The sequence below is a fragment of the Monomorium pharaonis genome, chromosome 11 (assembly GCF_013373865.1).
Source record: "Monomorium pharaonis isolate MP-MQ-018 chromosome 11, ASM1337386v2, whole genome shotgun sequence".
NCBI classification, from domain to species: Eukaryota; Metazoa; Arthropoda; class Insecta; order Hymenoptera; family Formicidae; genus Monomorium; species Monomorium pharaonis.
The window spans coordinates 14,878,310-14,897,172 of NC_050477.1; the positions used below are offsets into that span (position 1 = coordinate 14,878,310).

The 18,863-nt window shown below is 35.3% G+C and overlaps 3 protein-coding genes across 9 annotated transcripts in view; 2 read left to right on the forward strand and 1 right to left on the reverse strand.

The window, feature by feature from the left end:
- Nucleotides 1-2,889: 2,889 nt before the first annotated feature.
- Nucleotides 2,890-4,974, reverse strand: LOC105840562 (THAP domain-containing protein 1). Of its 3 annotated transcripts, XM_036293492.1 has the most exons (8): nt 4,622-4,968; nt 4,351-4,518; nt 4,010-4,114; nt 3,815-3,913; nt 3,624-3,722; nt 3,436-3,534; nt 3,068-3,307; nt 2,890-2,920 (listed from the first exon to the last, which is right to left on the reverse strand). In XM_036293492.1, the coding sequence occupies exons 1-7, from the start codon at nt 4,860-4,862 to the stop codon at nt 3,231-3,233; spliced, it is 888 nt and encodes a 295-aa protein (XP_036149385.1). In that variant the 5' UTR covers nt 4,863-4,968; the 3' UTR covers nt 2,890-2,920; nt 3,068-3,230. The 3 variants fall into 3 exon arrangements, with proteins under 3 accessions (XP_036149385.1, XP_036149387.1, XP_036149386.1); XM_036293494.1 differs by lacking the exon at nt 3,815-3,913 and having other exon boundaries at nt 4,622-4,974; XM_036293493.1 differs by lacking the exon at nt 3,624-3,722 and having other exon boundaries at nt 4,622-4,974.
- A 138-nt stretch (nt 4,975-5,112) lies between these two features.
- Nucleotides 5,113-7,234, forward strand: LOC105840561 (tubulin delta chain). The gene is made up of 2 exons (XM_012687520.3): nt 5,113-5,360; nt 5,429-7,234. The coding sequence occupies exon 2, from the start codon at nt 5,507-5,509 to the stop codon at nt 6,854-6,856; it is 1,350 nt and encodes a 449-aa protein (XP_012542974.1). The 5' UTR covers nt 5,113-5,360; nt 5,429-5,506; the 3' UTR covers nt 6,857-7,234.
- Nucleotides 7,235-7,380: 146 nt separating this feature from the next.
- LOC105828610 (mitogen-activated protein kinase kinase kinase 13) overlaps nt 7,381-18,863 on the forward strand; it is a 29,053-nt gene continuing 17,570 nt past the window's right edge. The window contains exons 1-2 of one of the 5 annotated variants that reach the window (XM_036293489.1): nt 7,381-7,726; nt 16,799-16,968. In XM_036293489.1, the coding sequence (XP_036149382.1) occupies nt 16,829-16,968 (140 nt within the window). In that variant the 5' untranslated portion in view covers nt 7,381-7,726; nt 16,799-16,828. Of the gene's footprint in view, nt 7,727-9,190; nt 9,735-14,165; nt 14,254-16,798; nt 16,969-18,863 lie in introns of those variants that run through there. The other 4 variants (XM_012667054.3, XM_028191310.2, XM_012667058.3 and 1 more) reach the window with 4 other exon arrangements.

The window sequence follows — 18,863 nt, forward strand, 5'->3', positions numbered from 1 at the left end:
TATAATAGATAGACATTATACAAACATGATATGTACTAAAAGCGCAAAATGGGTGTTAATAAATGATTTAAGTATAAAGAAATGTAATTGGCTTCAAAATGCTAAAAATGCATTCATATTTTTTGCAGAACAAATAAAATAAAATAAATTATGGAAAATATATACATATATACATACATACATATCAAATTAACACATTTAAAAATATGTATAATAAAACTTAATGTAATTAAAAAAGGAAGTAACTGTTTAATTTTTACAAAAAGGAGTAAAATCCCTTAAAAAAACCTTAAAAAAGTAAAAAAGATACACCAAGTACATAAACGCGTGCTTTCCAAAATAAATTTGAAATCAATACAGTTAGCCAAGTATATTTTAAAAGACTTAAAGAAGTTTAATAAATATCTATTAAAAAATTGCTTAAACTTGATGATTAAATGATTAAAATCAACCGACGGGATTATAGTGAAGCAAAAATCGACAGGAAGTCGACTAAATGTCGACTTCTAAATAGTCGACTTCTAGAAGTTGACAGAAAGTCAACTAAATGTCGACTTCTAAATAGTCGACTTCTAGAAGTTGAGGAAAAGTCACGACTAGGGCTGCGTTCGGAAAGCGCATATATCTGCATATATGTGTTATCAGTGCTATTGCTCAATCTGCGTCATTCATTAGACGTAAAAGATTTCGTGCTTGGGTCGACAAGAAAAAGAGAATCGGCGTAGTTACTAATGCATCGGAAAACGAAACGTCTGCCAAATTATTTATTGAGTTATCATAAATCGCAGATGACTTAGGAATAAAAATATCACCACCATAATGATTTGTTTGAAACAGGAGGTTCAGAATCACGATAATAAAGCAGCAAATTACGTCTATTTCTTTGATGTTTTGGGAATTATCCCGAAAACTTTTCCTTATATTTCACAGAACGAGTTAAACATCTATTCATAACCTTAAAAATATACTTCCATCCATAATTTCCGCGTTTTCGATCTGGGGCCCTATTCTGTACTGGCTACTGACAACTATCGGCGTCGTTGTGCAGGCTTTTTGCCATATAAAATATCTGTGCAACAACACCGATAGTTGTCGGTAGGCAGTACAGAATAGATCCCCTGCATAAAAAGTGACTGAAATCTGACGTTTAAAGTTGACGGAAAGTCAACTTTTTGTAATGACGGGAAGTCGACTTTTAGTCGACGTTTTTTGGATCATTCGCCGACAATAAGCCGACTTAAAGTCGACTTTCGTCCTTAAAAAAGTCGACTTCAGGCCAAGTCAAATTTCGATGAAGTCGACTTTAAGTCGACTTAAAGTCGACTTTAAGTCAACTTAAAGTCGACTTTTTGCTCTTAGAAAAGTATTATTATTACTAAAATATAATGTACTCACCGCGCTCGTTCGCAGCGGTCCACAGCGATCGTCCTGAAGCAGAGACGGAGGCAACGGCGAAGGTGGTCCTGAAGCAGCGAGGAAGGCAACGACGATGCACTCACGAACACACAACACACACACACGAGGCGATCGCGATATTCTTTTTCGATAGATGAGCAGAGTACATATTCACAACCGAATCTTCGCGACACAACTGACCTACGGACCGAGTGACCCTCCTCTCGTCAGGCAACTGAGCCTGGTCCGCGCGGAGTCGTCGAAACGTTTGAAAGAGGGAAGGAGAGAATAGTAGACAGAGCTAGTAGCTGATTGGCTACCGTGAGTCGAGAGACTCGGGATTTCGCGGAAAAGGGAAGATAATCGTTTCTCGGAAATCGTCGAGGGGACGATTTCCTAGAAGCGAAGCTTCCGCTTCGATGCTTCGGATAATCGTTTTTCGGAAATTGTCGAGGGGACTCGAGCCTCGCTTTTTTTCGATGACGGAAAAAACTTTGGACAAGCGTTTTCTCGAAACGAATTTGTCTCCATTCGTTGCATCTCAGCGTGTAATTTTCATTCAAACGGTTTTCTTACCGCTTTCCTCGACCTGCGTTTCCACGAAGTTACGTGACGTCACGCCACTTTCGCGCCATGTTGATTTTCGTTCCGAGCAAAGTTTTCGTGTGCACGTATTCGCTCGAGGAGATACGCAATCCGTTCGGTAGAATGTCGATCGTGCCAATAATGAAACTTTACTAGTCGTCGCGCAATCATACAGAGATACAAAACTCTGGGAGCGAATTGATTTACTTCTGTTCAGTGTGTCTTGACGAGCCGTCTTTTTCATGTATTTTTTCAAATGTAACGGTCGCGCCAAGTGAAATTCTCGCGCGCGGTTTACGTTTTACTCGTGTGTGAAATATTATCCGTAATATCGGGAGTGCCAAATAAAGTATCGGGCAATCGTTATTAATGTGCGGTTCGATTCAAAATAGCAGGATGATATCAACAGAAAGCGGCATCCATGGAGCGACCCGGTATTCCGGAAAAGAAATGTAGCAGTAGCAGCAGCAGGAGCAGCGACAGCAATCGGTGAGTGAATTTTTATCATATATGTATTCCACATATATATGTGGAACAAAATAATATGTGATAAACGTGATGCGAGATAAAATATTGGTTCTGTTCCTTGCTATATCTGTACAGTGTCAGTATTGCACATTTATAGAACACGATTATGCACATTTGCATAAAACATATTTAAAATATAAATGCATATAATTGTAAAATTTACAGGTCTGAAACAGAACCAAATAAACGTGGACATAGCATAGAAGAGACCCAAAAAGTCATGCACATTACCTACGGGATTCATAGATATTTGACTACATAGTTCAATGTGCACATTTTGTACACATAGAGACGCTAATGGATGAAAATACCTAAAACGACGCGATGACCGCTCTCAGGTTCCTCCTCTCAGATTGTACAATAGTTAATTTTTTTTATTTAAGCATGTTAGATCAGCATGTTATATCAAACACTAAAAGGGAAAACATGTTGAAGACAAAATCAATTTTTAAAAGTATATTATTAATATCATATCATATATATACACATGTACGTATTAAATTACAAAATGTAATGTAAAAAATATGCTTTATTTTTTAACGTTAGTAATTTTCCTCACCTTTTTTGTTTTTTTGATATGTCTCAGGTTTCAACAAGTCGAATGTAGGTGCCCATTTTCAACGTGCCGACATTCTAGTAAAAGGAATGTTTTTGTGTATATTTTTTAATATTGTTTTATTCGCTTTGTTTTTGATTGATAAGTTTATATTGTGGAGTCTTAATCAGTAACTCTGCCCATTTCTTTTTAACTTTTCCATTTCATGAAGATATAATTTTTCAGACATTGTATTAACTTTATCTGCAATGTTACAAATATAATATTAATAATCATATTAAAATTAAAATACATTGTTTAGATATAAAAAAATACGTTTTATAAAAGCGTAAACAAAATACAAAAATGTACATTTTTAAACTAATTCTTACCAAAATTTAACAAATGTCTTGACATTGAAACCTCCATTTGATTTTCAGGCAGTATATTATTTGCGGCAGATATCGTACTTGGTATAGATTCATCACATTCTTAAAAAAAAAAAAAATTGTGTAAGCTTAAATTAAAATTTATATTTAAAACAGAAAACCACAATATATATTTTTTAATTAAATCTTACCAAATTTTAACAAAAGTCTTGGCGTTGAAGCCTCTATTTGTTTTTCAGACAATATATTATTTGCAGTAGATATCGTACTTGGCATAGATTCGTCACATTCTAAAAGAAAAACAAATAATATATTGTGCAAGCTTAAATTGAAATTTATATTTAAAACAGAAAATCATAATATATATTTTTTTAATTCTTACCAAATTTTAACAAAAGTCCTGACGTTGAAGCCTCCATTTGTTTTTCAGGCAGCATATTATTTCCAACAGACATCGTACTTGGTATATATTCATCACATTCTGAAAGAAAACAGATAATATATTGTGTTAGGTTAGGTTAGATTAAATCAAAATTTCTATTTAAAAGAAAACTGTATTATATTTTTAAATTCTTACCAAATTTTAACAAAAGTTTTGACGTTGAAGCCTCCATTTGTTTTTCAGCTAGTATATCATTTGCAGCAGGTATTGCACTTGATATTGTTATAGATTCATCATATCCTGACAAAAAAACCCAAATATATTGTATAAGTTTTCAAATAGAAAACCATATACATATAGAATCCAATCAAATAATATGTCAAGCAAGTATATGTTATAAGTTGTCCAAATCATGTTTTAATACCATAATTATATACAAATGTAGTAGATTTTTGAACTCAATATTTTTGAAATCCAACAATAAACCTTATATCTGCTTAATGTGTTACTCAACCACATTATATAACAATACATACTTGTAGTTGCTGAAGATGTTACTTGTTCACTTTGGCTAGTTAATGGATTCAAATTTAGTGTAGGCACTGCATCAGATTTTAATAAACGTGTTTTAGTTTGTCGTGAATGGCCTAAATGTGAAAGATCTTTAAATGCTGTTGCACTGAAATGGACAGAACAGATGCGTCCTAGAAGAATGTAACATATTATTTTCATTGTGCATGAGTAAGAGTATTTGATTATCAATTTTATTCTCACAATTAAACGAGAATGTATTTGATTTATACATACCATCTCTCACGTTCACATTTTCCTCCTCACAAGCTGCCACCCATTTCGATAATAATACTTCATTTTTGGGGAATCGAAAAAATCGAATATTTGGGTTTTTCTGTGATCTATTTTTACAAGATTTAATTAAACATTTACTCATTATAATATTTATATTATTCACGAAATCAAAAGTGCCCCTATTTTCACTATAATCTACTATAACCTTAAATATTTTTAAATATGGCGGACATGACCGCATCTAACATCTACGATCTACAGACTGTACAAAATTTGTCTCGACTTTGCAGGGGTGCGTTCCGTTTCACGCATGAAGCGCATGGAAAACTTGAAGATCGTTCCGTTTCACTCCATGCGCAATTCATGCGCGCATGGGAATGGTCTCCCGCGCCCCACCACACAGCGCATGAGAAAGCATGAACTGCCTCAGCTCTCGAGGTGAGGCATCAGCTCATGCGATGTCTATGCGCGACTGCCATTTTGGTTTTGCGCATAGAGAAACGGAACGGACTCATGCGCTTATGCGATCGTCTCATGCGGTCTATGCGTGAAACGGAACGCACCCCCAGTATTCTGCACTGCTCTGCACTCTGCACCTCACGGATGCAGAAAGTGACAGTGATAAATTGTGTTATTATCAATTGTACACGATTTTGGCGGGAAGCGATGGCGCAGTGTAATTGTTCAACGGAACGGAGCTCCTTGGCAAACGTCAGCTCAAGTTCAATACTTTTCTCATGTAAGAATCATAATACTCTGTTTCAAGTGCATCACGTAAATCGTCATCATAACCTGTACTTTCTTCAGGGTCAGAAATACATTTGAACGGAATGATTTGTTGATGATAAAAGGATTAGATTTACCTCGTCGGTAGAATACCCGAATATGCTCACGCTGCAGTTCGGACAATGCGGGAATCAACTCGGATGCGATCTGTTCTCGAGGGTGGCCGCGGACGTAGCGACCTCGAGCACCGGCGTTTCCTACGGTGCGAACTACGAGTACACGGAAAGTACTATCGAGAGGTGGTTCGATGGAATCGCCGAGTGCGGTCGAAGACACTTCGCCAGGGCGATTCTCGTCGACACCGAGGAGAAGGTCGTGAACAAGGTGTATCAAAACGCGAACGCATCATGGCTTTACCGAACAGGTAACGTCGTTTGCCAATCTGGCGGTGGTTCCGCCAACAACTGGGCTTACGGCTACACGACAAACAGTCGGCGCCTATCAAATATCGTTCTGAACGCCACGCGACAGGAGATGGAGAAGTTAGATCGTTCCGAGGGATTTCTTCTGCTCCTAAGTTCAGCTGGTGGTACGGGATCTGGTATAGGAAGCTGCATGGTCGAGCTTCTGCGAGAGGAGTATGAAGTCAAGCCCATTGTTGCAACAGTTGTACTGCCATTTACCTTTGGAGAAGTTTGCACCCAGAATTATAATACTGTGCTGACTCTGGCCAAGTTCTCAGACAGAGCGGACCTCACCGTGTTATTTGAGAATGAGCAGATGCACTCTATGTGTACCAATTTGTTAAGGAATTGCAATACCACGCTGCGTGATATGAATGGCATTATCTCTGAAAATCTGCTCGCTGTTTTTCAGCCTACAAACAATGCAAAGTGTGACGCAAATTTTTTAATATCAAAAGTAGCTGCTCATCCAAATTTTAGATTTGCAACGATCAAGAGTACTCCACACACTCCTGCTACATCCCTGCAGTTTGAGCCTACGCACAATTGGGAGGTGTACATTCGTCATTTGAAGCAGACTCTTCGCGTATCAAAGTCATCACAGGTGGAATTAACAAACTCTCAACTGAAGGCACCGAATCCTACGTTAAGAAAAACAGCAATGTCTCATGTGTATAGCCCTTGCGTGTCCAATGTTCTCATAACTCGTGGCAAATCCATGAAGAATGATCTTATAGCGTTGGAAGATTGGCAGAAAAGGCATCTATACCCAGAGTGGATTACCATGAATTTCTTTACTCATTTGCATCAGGAACGTCGATTTTTAAACCGAGACAAGTTCCTGGCGTTGCTCAGCAATCATTCGGAGATACATCGGCCACTGGATGTATATCTGAACAAAGCGTGGGACTCCTATAAATGTGCGGCTTTTTTGCACCAATATAAACAATTTGGTTTGGAGGAAGACGACTTCTTGGAGGCTTTTGCAAAAGTAGAAAACGTAGTGCAGGGATATAAAAACTTGAAGAGTCACAGTGGAAATTGAATGCTTTTCTTAATTATTTTACATTTGAAAAAGGTATTTTTATCTATAAATAACTATTTCAATTTCTGAGAAGCAAATGGAGTGAATAAATTTGTCATATTTGTATCTTTATTTTAAAAATATTACGATTTTACAAGATGAATGGAATAAGTACAAATTTTAAAGAGAGTTCCTAGATATAATTATTTAAAAAATTGTGATATAATATAGCATAAGGTAACTTATTATAAAGTTTATTATTTTGTGTATATGTAATATATAGTTTTAAAATAAAGACTGTTTAGATAAAACTACATTAGGCTTCTACTATGTTGAGATGTACAAATTTTAATACTGTCTAATATAACATTTTTAAAATAAAGACTATTTAGATAAAAATATATTAAGTATTTATATGAGGATAACAAATTTTAACATTGATTAATACATAATTGACATTATTTATTATATATTTACTAATATTATTTGGAAAATGCGTGAAAATTTACTATTCTAAAACTTGACAGATTTTTCTAAGAAAAATGAATGTTACCCTTTCACATTTTTCTTATCGTTAGACGCGGATTTATTTCCGAATTCATTCTCGTTTTTTAACTCCTACGTATTTTCCGAGTAACGCGTAGGCGCTTACACGAGACCTTGATCATCACGGTCACGGTTACTACGAGATGAAGAGGGATGGACGAGGTGGTTGTGACGTCATTTGGGAATCGACCAGGTTGCGGTTGTCGGGCCTACGGTCACGTGAAAGAAACTTTCGAGTAGAAGGAAGTAGCAGTGAGAGAAGGAAGGGCGGGCGTCAATAGACGGACGATGACTGCGGTTACCAAAGAAGAAGCGAGATGAGAGACCAGAGTCGTGCGATATGACGTATGTCTCATTCGTAAATATTACGCTCTTTTAGAATACACAATTGCGTCCTTATTATACAGATATATATAGATATATTATATAGATATGTATATATGTATATTCGATCTTCTGCGCAACATGCGCACGTCTTTCGGTGATGGACGCAGAATCAGGAGCCCGATCATCCCTCGTTTCTCGGAAACCAAGAATACGTTTCTAGGAATCGTTACTCGTCACCCCACATTATCCCCCTCTCTTTTTTCGCCAACTCGGAAACTATCCAAGGATGATGCGACGGAATCTTTACGAAGATTCAGTATACCGAAAAATATTTGCGTGTATTGAAATTTGTTGACATTTTTTGGATAATTTTGAATAAAACTGAAAGAAAATTAAAAATTAAAGATAAAATATATTGTAATAAAAGGTCCAGATATTAAAAATCAGAAGATAAAGAATTAAGGGCTAACGAGATGTGCTGATTATTAATGTTAATGTATATAAAATTCAAGAATAATTATAATGTACAAGATCAAACGTTTCGATCTATATAGAGATCTTCAGTGACAAAAGAAAATTTATGATTTTCTATAATTTTTTTTTCGCTGATATAATTCAATTAATCGAACATAAAAAATATGTGTATACAGAAAAAAATTTTGCATTAAGCATAGTTAACAACAGTTTAATTGAAAATAACCTTGTTAACTTATTAATAATATTAATGAAAAAACGTCGTGCTCAAGTCCTAATACAATTCTCAGTTATTTGTTTCATTAAATTATTGTTATTGAATTAATAAGATTATCAATTAGACTGTTAGCTAATATTGTTAATGCATTGTTTTCTTTCCATGTTGATACGTTCGTATAAGAAAAACCTACTGCTTAAAAATTGCAGTGTTATTTTTACATTTTAAAATTTGCATAGGACACATACATTTCGTTTCTAATTTGTTATTGTATCTAATTCATTATTTTCGAGACTTTTACAAACAGTACGTATTGCAACAAATAACATGATTCCAGAATGAGAATGACATCGTCCTCCTTTATCGTTTTTCATATAATGAATGCAATTCGATTTTGAGTTCGCCCTCTCGGTTTTCCGGTCAGGCTGAATGCGCAGAGGGACGGGGGGAAGACGGGGATACCTGTTTACCAGGATTTACGGGAGTTGAGGGAAATGCGTCAATTTTCAATGCGAGGGGATACGAAAAACATCTCGCTTCCGGGCTAGGTCGCCACGAAGGAGCAATTCCCTTAAGCCACACGATCGCTATCGACGCGACTTGAATACCCGAGGAGGCGTGGTTTTCGGCCGAACAGGAACCTGTTCGCTCTCCGTCACTCCGTCACCACCACCGTCTGCCCGGTCTGCCGCCGTCGCCGTTCCTCGCGCCTCGCGCCGCTCGCGCGTCGCAGCGTCATGACGTCGGCGGCGAGCGGGCGAGCGGCCGCGCTCGCGCTCGCTCCACGCTCCACCGCAGCGCGATCTCTCCTCCCCCGCCCCTACCCTGCGCGGGCGCGCTCTCTGGCGTCGGAGTTGCGGGACAATGACGCGCCATTTTGTCCAGTGTCTGTCGAACGGTCGCGTCGCGCGTCGGGGTGTCGTCGTCGCGGGGTTGTTCGCTGCGCGCGAGCGATTAAATCGGAGTGCGGTGCGGTGGTGATAACAGATATACGCATACGCACGCACGCACACGTACACGCGCGCGCGCGTGCGCCCGGACTTCCTCGCGAGACCGCGAGGTGTAATATGTATTGCGCGCTCCTCCGGTGCGAGGTGCCTGTGCCGACGACGACGACGACGACGACAACAACAACAACGACAAAGACTTCCCGCGCGGCGAGGAAGAATTGCGAGCCGCTACGACGGTGGACGTAGCGTCGCGACGGCGCTCGACGCTCGCAGCGGAAGAAAGGAATCCAGAGGAGCGTGGATGGCGACGACGGCGGCGACGATTCCGTCGCGAGCAACAGCCGCCGCGGTTCCTGTTGTCGCGACAACGGAGAGCGGCGTTCAGGTGAGAGCGTAGCCGAGAGGGTAGCGCGCCGCGCGTTCTGATCGATAAAACGCGCGCGCGCGCGCTCGCGCTCGCGTGTGTGTGTGTGTGTGTTGCATGTGTGCTTGTGTTTCTCTTCCCTTCCTCATCCTCCCCGCGTGGGAGGAAACGAGCCGCACGCTCATCCCCCATCTCCCGCGAGGGGAGCTTTTGCGCCGTCCGTATGGCGATGACGACAAGGATGGTCGAAACGGACGGACGAACGGACTCGCACGGTCGCTGGCGCTTGTGCAAATCGAGAAAAGTGAAAGCTCGCCTCGCGGCCGCGGCGACCGAGGCGATCGTGCCGCTGTCCGTTGTCTGGCTATCCTTCAGCATTATATCGTACCCGAGACGTAGACGCGACGTTTACTCTTCCGAGGCGAACGAGGGGAATCCCCCGACCGAACCGCGCGCGTTGACAGATTTTCACGCGCGAAACCTTTGCATCTCTCTGTCGGCGTCACGGTTTTCGCGCATCGCTCGTTTCCCAGTTTCGCTTTCCGGCGATGGCTCAAGGTTTCAGGAAAGTCAATCATTTTTCTGTTCATCACGAAATCTTGATCGCAAGCGTGGGGGATTTTTTTTTTTTTTTTTTTTTTTAACGAAAGAATGACATTTGACGCGCGAGACAAAGATCGAAGTCGCGGAAGCGCGTCGATCCTCCCGAAACGTCCGATATTCCGCCGAACAATATGGCAACTTGCACCTCCGCCTTTTGTTGATTTGTGTGCGATGACCTTTGGTGCGCACCGGCGCGTGCAACCGCCGATTCGCATTCGGAGATGCAGAGTTAAAACGGAGTTTTTAAATCGTCGCGGCGTAAAAGCTAGGACGCCGTCGTTCTCGGGGCCTGGAGCACCGAGCAGGAATAAATTAATTAGACTTTCGCGGAAAAAAGATTCTAATCGCATCGCGAGTCAGTGCCTGGGAATATAAATTAAAACTGAGAGAGTCCATCGCTTTTTTTTACCGAAAGAATTCGATTCCTATCTCCAGCTTGTACTCGTTTCTCTCGATCGAGTCGATTTGTTTCTCTTTATCCCAACAATTTTTTTATTGTTATAAACAGATTTCTCGACGTCACCAAAATGTATCGCTAATTTTTGTATCTGCTAAAATTTTGGCTGTTACGTATAGAATTTATAAATTCTGCTTCTATCAGTTAGACTGATTAAGTGCAATACATATGCATATCGCAGTATTTGCTAATCGTTTATCTACCTCGGCTGACTCTTACACACATATAATTTTTGTTGAAGTTGCAAGATCTTTTTTTTTTTAATGTTTGAAGTTTTGCCTTCCTATAAAACGCAATAAACATGTAGCGCAAATACATCTAATAAAACTCAAGATCCAAGTTTGAATGAAGCATTTAAAAGTGCTTACTACACTATGAATTTACAACATAAGTATTCTCTATTTTACGTTCTTATAAAATTTAGTTACAGTTTAGTTGACAGTTAATCTGCACGTTTTTGCAGTTCGCGCTCTTTTCGCAACTATCTCTTTATGATCTCATCTATATATTTTACTCCTTTACGTAATACGAATCGCGAGTTTAATACGTCGATCGACCCTTTCACCACTGCGTTGATAATTTCAGCGATTTAAGATTTAAGTGACGGCGCAACGAATGTCGAATTCTTGGGAGATTGTTCGCTATTACTACGTGCCAGCCGGTCATTTTAATAGAAAATTCCGATTGAATTATACCAACAGTTTAATTTATGTAAATCACAGACGAGGAAAAGATTGTATCAGTCATACCGGAATGTCTCGTCTGATAGAAGTCTTTGATTTTTCTCAGAATTATGTCATAAAGAGGAGTATGAGGAGAAATTTATCGAAGTTTAAACGTAAAAAGACAAGTTGAAGAATAAAGATACATTTTATTTGATTACAGAAAATTAATCTCAATCAAAGGAAACATTAAGAAACATTGCGTCATTGCAATTTAAAATGTACTGATAGTATTAAATTCAATGATAAGAATAAGCCGCTAAGATTAATTATCTCTAATTTAATACATTGATTTTGTATTGATAAAGAAACACTGTTAGATCGATTTAATTGGTCCAAGTCTGACTATTGCAGTAGTGATAGAAAACTGATAAAATTATTTCTTCATGCACAGTTTACTTATCTCTTCTTATCTTCTCTCCAACGGAAAAAGAAAATGAAGAAAGGTGAATCGTGCAACAAGTTCGGCTAAAACAAACAGGCTTAATTGTTATTAAATATGTACAATTGCATATTATGAATAGCATAATTTAGATGAAGCGTATCGTAACGACATTGCAAAACTAATTTTATTAGAACGATTGCCGCACTACTTTCTATATCAAATCACAAAAATGGAGTACTATTCTATTAGAAGGAATTGCTTAATTGTTTTAATTTCTTATAGATTTGCATTAGCGTTGTTAATGACAAAAAGCTGCATCATTATCCTTCGTCAATCCTTTTTACACAGATTCCAAGATCCTAATAAACTTTATTTTGAAAATAATAAAACAATTTTACACATATGCATATATATAATAAACCTATTAATAATTATCAGATATTTAACAACTAATCGAACAAGTTTCTTTACATAATTGTCATAATTCGATAATTATACAATAGAATTATATGACGAGAAAAAAGCTGCGAGGAACACCTTGGTAACGAATGTAACCAATAAGTCTGGTCATTGAGGGTCACAAATGAATCGGTTTGATTCGTTGTAAATGATTGACCGTGAGATACCGTGGACAGCGTTGCGATCGCTGGCCATTATTGAGTGGTGATTTCAATGCCAGGATGCGCGATGGCAGAAGCGTGCGTAAACTATCCTTTAAAGATCAGGCCTCACGATTCATGTGTTTATTTACGAGATATGAGACTCCGAGGGGCGGCTTTTCATTCATACATGGCGACCTCGTCACGATCGATATCGTGAGACAAACATGAAAGATTGGATCTTCGAATGGACGCTCGAGTATATTTTTAGATTTTACTCCCGTTCTTTTTTTTACTATTTATACACGATTGCCGGACATTTTATTGCATGTTTAAGTTTGATTTATATTTAAAAGTTTTTCTTCATATAACTTTTTTGCTTATTTCATTGTTTAAATCAAACAAAAACAATATATTTTTTAATATTATGTATATTGAAATAATTAAATAATTTTGATATATTTTTAATTTTTTTAACGGAAATATCTCAAACTGTTTTTGTAACGTTAAGTTACGTTTGTTTTATTTCTTATAGAAACTTATAATTTTGTTAAAGTTATATTTATATTTAATTATATAAATTCAATATAAATAGCTATATTTAATTAAAAAATTTAATTGTAATTTTAATTGACTTTAAATTTATTTTTGATTAATTCGAGCTCAAAGAGATATTTAGAAGAAATATTTAAAAAAATACATAATAAGAAATAAATACGAGTTTACTGTAAAAGAGAAGATACAATAATTATTTTTAAATATAAAATAAAATATCCAAGTTTTTAAAAATTTTGTTTTACTTATACTTTAAAAAAAATTTTTTTTCTGAAATTATTTAACGCTACTTAACAATAAGTTATACAAGTTTTGCGAAAGGATTCTGATCAAGATCAGATTGTGCACGTAAAAGGAAATGAATTTGCTACAATTAATGTAGCAAAGAGCTAAATAAGAACTTGCTTGATCGATCAAGAACTGATTACGTACTGGGATATAAGCAGTTTGTTCGTGCGAATGACGCACGAGAACGGCTTCGAATGGGCGTACCGTTCATACTCTTGGCGTTACACCTATTTAACGATGTTGGAAATAGATTTTCATTTTCTCCGCCCTTCCTAGTGTCGTCCCTGAGGGACCGCTTTCGTACCGTGGCGACCCTCGAAAGCAGGTTTGCTTTTGTCTGCGCAGGTCAATCTACACACGCAATGCCTCGCACGAGCTCTCTACTTCCCGTTTCTCCCAATCGTTTTTACATCGCGTTATCCGTAGTAAAAAGTGATAACATTTGTGCGGTAGACTGTGGGGTAGATTGAAGGAAATGTATCCGAGACTGTCTATACGGGACCCCGTAAGAGAACTTTGTTATATTTGTTTTATACAGGGTGTCACAAAGAGAAGAGTTTTATGTTTCTCAGATTCTTCAACCATCTTTGAATAAAATCTACGATTGTTCCATCTGCTTGTGCTATGTGACAAATTATTTAATGGATAAATGTTTATACTGTACATCCAATATATGTATATCTTTGTGCAGACACATTTGTTCATTAGATATATTACCATATTTATCTGAAAATCAATTGGTTCTTAATTCTAAAAAAAAAAAAGATGTAGATCTATTAAAATAATACATTTAAAATTAAATAAAAGACAAGCTTTTCTTAACTTTACATTTCTTATGTTTAGGTCGGAAGTTGTCGTCAAAAAAATTTTTTTTTATGTTTTTTAAATCCCAGCGAGCAGGTCGAAGTAGCCCTTACCCTCCGAGAAACAGGTATCTTACCAAACACACCTGTTGGAAAACTATTCTATCTTATTCTTTGTCAGGACATCGTAATATTCTGAAGCATCCGCTATTTCGCAGTCAGTGATCTCAAAATATAATTGTAAAATTCTGGATTACGATCATTTTCAAGCGATTTTTTATAGAAATCTAATATTTTTTGCTACCTTTTATCAACTTATCATCACCGTAGCGTCAGAAATTAATACTATTCTGTAATTATTGAATTATAATTTTTATATGAACGTAAGAAATATATTGAAATATTTATGATCTTTGTTATTTTTTTTTAGAAAGTACAATACGATATATTGTAGACAAGTAATGTGAGTGAAACTGACATATGCGATGCCACTTCGCTACTATTTTAGTCAGATGGCTGCAAGTAAGTTATATCTGATCGAGGTCGCAACTTTTACGTATACAGGGTGCATAGAATTAGAATGGAGGATGTACACCCTCTTCTCATTAAAATTCATGTACTTTAGACAAAACTGGCAACCCTTCAGAGTATAACCGAGCTCTTTACTCTCTCAGAACATGGTACCCTCGCGCAGCTTCAAATTCCCTTTCATTTTAAACATTTCATGAAACTTTTATGTAATATTTTTATTTGAGATATTCATATATATCTCCGTGATTTGATTCTAAAGCAAATCCCTGTCGTAAGTAAATTAAATATACAAAATATACAAAAATTCATATCAAGGATTTACAAATTTTTATTTAAATGTAATTTATGTTATTATATAACAAAATACACGTAAGAATATTATTATAAAATATTATTTATATAAAAATATTACCTATGTTTAGTAAAATTTAATTTTACAGTTATTAATTTTATCTGGACGCGTGTACAACATAACATTTAATATTTCTGTAAAAAAATTATGTATTTAAAAAATTTAATACAAGATAAATGTTAAACGTATAACATCATCTAAGTAAATTAATAAGAAAAAAAATTAATTTTTTAGCTTTTCGTTGGTGATATTGAAAACGCATATTCGCGTGTGCGTCGGCAGGGGTTGCCAGGTTCAAGTAACTTGCAACTTGGCAAGACTTCGATCCAGGTGCGCAGGATTAATCAAGGGCGCACCTATCCGTGACTCATTCTCTTCTAGATGACTTTCCTGGTTTCTTTTTTCTCTTTTTACATAAGGGATGCGTGGGGCAAATATTATGTACATAGTTCACCCTTATTACATGCTTGTTACATTCTTATTGATTTAGTTATTATTGAATCTGTAAGGACTTTAAAAAGATCTTTTTTATGAATTTAATTTATGAAAAACTTTTAATCATATTTTTAAAGCATTAATGTTTATTTGTAATAACCGCTACTTGGAAAATATGAAGAATTAAACGAATTATTGAATCATTAAAATTAAAAAAATAAAAATCGAAGAGTTCGGCCGATTAATTCATGTTCGAACTTGAAACTCGAATGTTTTTACCTTGGAATGTCTAAACACAAGTTGTTGGATTACTGACTGATTACAATACTGATAAAATACTGTTAAAAACCGTCAAATTGAGCAAATTTTTGTCATCATCAAAGGGCCCCGCAGGCGTGGTGGTAAATAAAGGACGATGACATTATCGAAATAATACATTATTATTATTTTGTTATTGAAATGAACCGTTGCTCTCTTCGTTTTTGTGTAGATTTTAATATAAATGATTTTGAAATTCTGTAAACTCAATTCAAAGAGCGACAATACATTCAAATTTTTGTGTCCGAATGTTTTACTAAAAGAAAACCATTACACAAATTTATTATTTATTTGACAGTGATAACGACTTTGTATTTTTTGATTTTTCGACTAGCATTCATAAATTTTCTTATTCTCATTGAATTTTCTCCATCATTTTGAAAGCAGTTGATATGTTTTTGTAATTGTGTCTTGAGTAACATCCAGACTCCTTGGAACTCAAAGAATGTGCATGTAAAATAAAATAAAACGAGTGGTATAAGGTTTCGGTATGCGGACGGGCAAATACCACACCTCTTATTAGATCGGCATTCTATTGAATTCTGTTGCCTCCCTCAGTATAAGATGTTATGCCAAAGGTGAATTTTTATTCTTCTCTTTTCATTTTCGTACATTCCAACGTGGTAATAGGCAATCAAGCTGCAGATGATTTTCAGGGTACCGAGTGTTAGATGAAATAATCTGCACAAACCAGTCGGAACGAAACCAAATCTTTGATCATTTAATATCATTGTATGTTTCACATATGTATATAAAACTAAAATCTATGTAGAAATAAAATCAAATTAAAGTTAGATTACAGCATAGAATATAATTATTTATTTTTCTAAAATTTTCTGTAAATAAAGTAAATATAAAGTAATGGAAATATATAAAGTATATAAAGTAATAGAAGTATATAGAATTATCTTTTTGTAAATTCAATGTTTATTGATCAAGTTAGTTTTATTTTTCGTACTGTATTTATTGTTGCACATATAATTTGTGCCGATCCTAACGATTAAAGATAACAAAATTTTGAAAAAATTTGTTTTCAGATTTATCTATAATCTAGCACTTGGGCGAGAATGCGCACTCCTGCTGAAACCGAGACTCTGGCGCAACCCGAAATGTACAACCTGGAAACCGAGGAAACAGGAACGTCCGCGGACGTAAGCGGAGTAGTTTTATCATCTCCGCATCCAGAGACTCATATATTTACTAACAGGTAATTTTATTCTTCTATTGTTAATCCTCGACAAGATTTTACTCTCAATACATTGTGTTGATTTATTGTGACAATACAGAAAAGCAAATCAATAAATAAAAAAGAAAAAAAAGACGATTAGAGATGATAGACAAAGCGTTTATTGTCGTTCTGGGGTAAACTTTGTAAGAACGTATCATGACAGATTACATGCGTGTAGTACAAATGAATTAATTACAGAATGAACAAAATACAAAATGTTTAAAAGCGCAAGAAAACAAATAGCGAATTAAAAAATTAAAACATGATATCCGATACGTTAAAGAAATAAAATATTTTAGAAATGCAAGAAATGCAAATATCGTGTTTATAAATCAAAATGTATCAAAATGTAATATCAAATACGAATTTGAATACATTTAAATATAAATGTGATAAGAAATATATGATATTAAATATAATGCGATAAGAATGATACAAAATAAAGCGAAAATAAAATGAGATACAATGAAATGGAATGAGGTAAAATAAAATTTATAATATAAAAATATATAGCGTGTATAATTTGTAAGCGTATAAATAGATATAAAGTATATAAATGCATAAATAGTAATTACGTAAAGGTGTGACGGAGAGCGAGACTGTGATGCACGCACGAAGAAACGGACAAAATGCAAAGAGAAGAGAGCGCTGAAGGCAGCAGATAGAATATAGCATGGAAAAAATTGGAAGAGAAAAAAGAGTAGGAAGTGAATGAGTGGAGGGAGAGAGAGAGAGAGAGAGAGAGAGAAAATAGCTTTAAGCCATAAAAAATTAGTTAATTAATTATTTTTATTATAAATGACTGATTGGTCACTTTCTTACGGCTTAATGCTTACTATTGATCTTAACAGTAATTCATCCGATAAGGTAATCGAGAACAATTTTCTTTTGAAAAAAGAAAGAAAATTTTTATAATTTTTACACATTTATCTCTTTGAGAATTTATATTAAATTTATCAGAAGATATTAAATTTAGTATTAAGTACTGATATGATATAGCGATACTTAATAGTAATAATTACAAAAAGAAATTTGAAAAGTTCAGATTTTTATTTTTTTAGTACTTTAGTCATTGCATTTCAAAAATGAGATTGTCATTCATCTTTCATCACTTTTTTATCATTATCAACATTCTTTTTTTGTTTCTCTTTTTCTCTCTCTCTTCAGAAGTCCAAAATAACGTGCTAAATAATGTAAAAGATAATTAATTATTATTTGAATGTGAATTAATCGGTTATAATATTAATTATCTCATTATTAACCAATAAAAGAGTACAGCTAAGTGTTCTCCGATTTTGATAAACTTTGGATATGTTGAAACAAAAATAAGACATATTTTTTTATAAGTGGGTTCTCGTTAAGGGAGGAAAACATTCCTTAAAAAAATTACTTATTTTATTTTGAGGCGAATATTGTCGAAACTGTAAAAAAATGTTCTAAATAAAAATTGAATGCATGGTTTCAAGAGTACTTTTCAATAATTTTTGAAAAAAAATTTTAAGTGGTGGGGCTATAAAAATTTTTTAAAAATCTTAACATTATTAAAAAGTACTCTTGAAATCATTCAACTTTTACTTAGAACATTTTTTCTATCTCTAATAGTTTCGACGATATTTCTTAAAATAAGTGATTTATTCAAAGGTAGATATGTTTTATCTTTTGTAAGAACACATTTATAAAAAAATACATGTCTTTTATTATTGTTTATATTTCAATATATCCAAAGCTTATTAAAATCACAGAAGACACTTGATTATGTTTCCTTGTAAGTATTATATCATTTAAGTAAGTGTTAAATCATTCATAATATCTGATACAAAGGTATTTTAATGCGTATTAATAATTAATATACACTTTTATATTCTTGTATGATA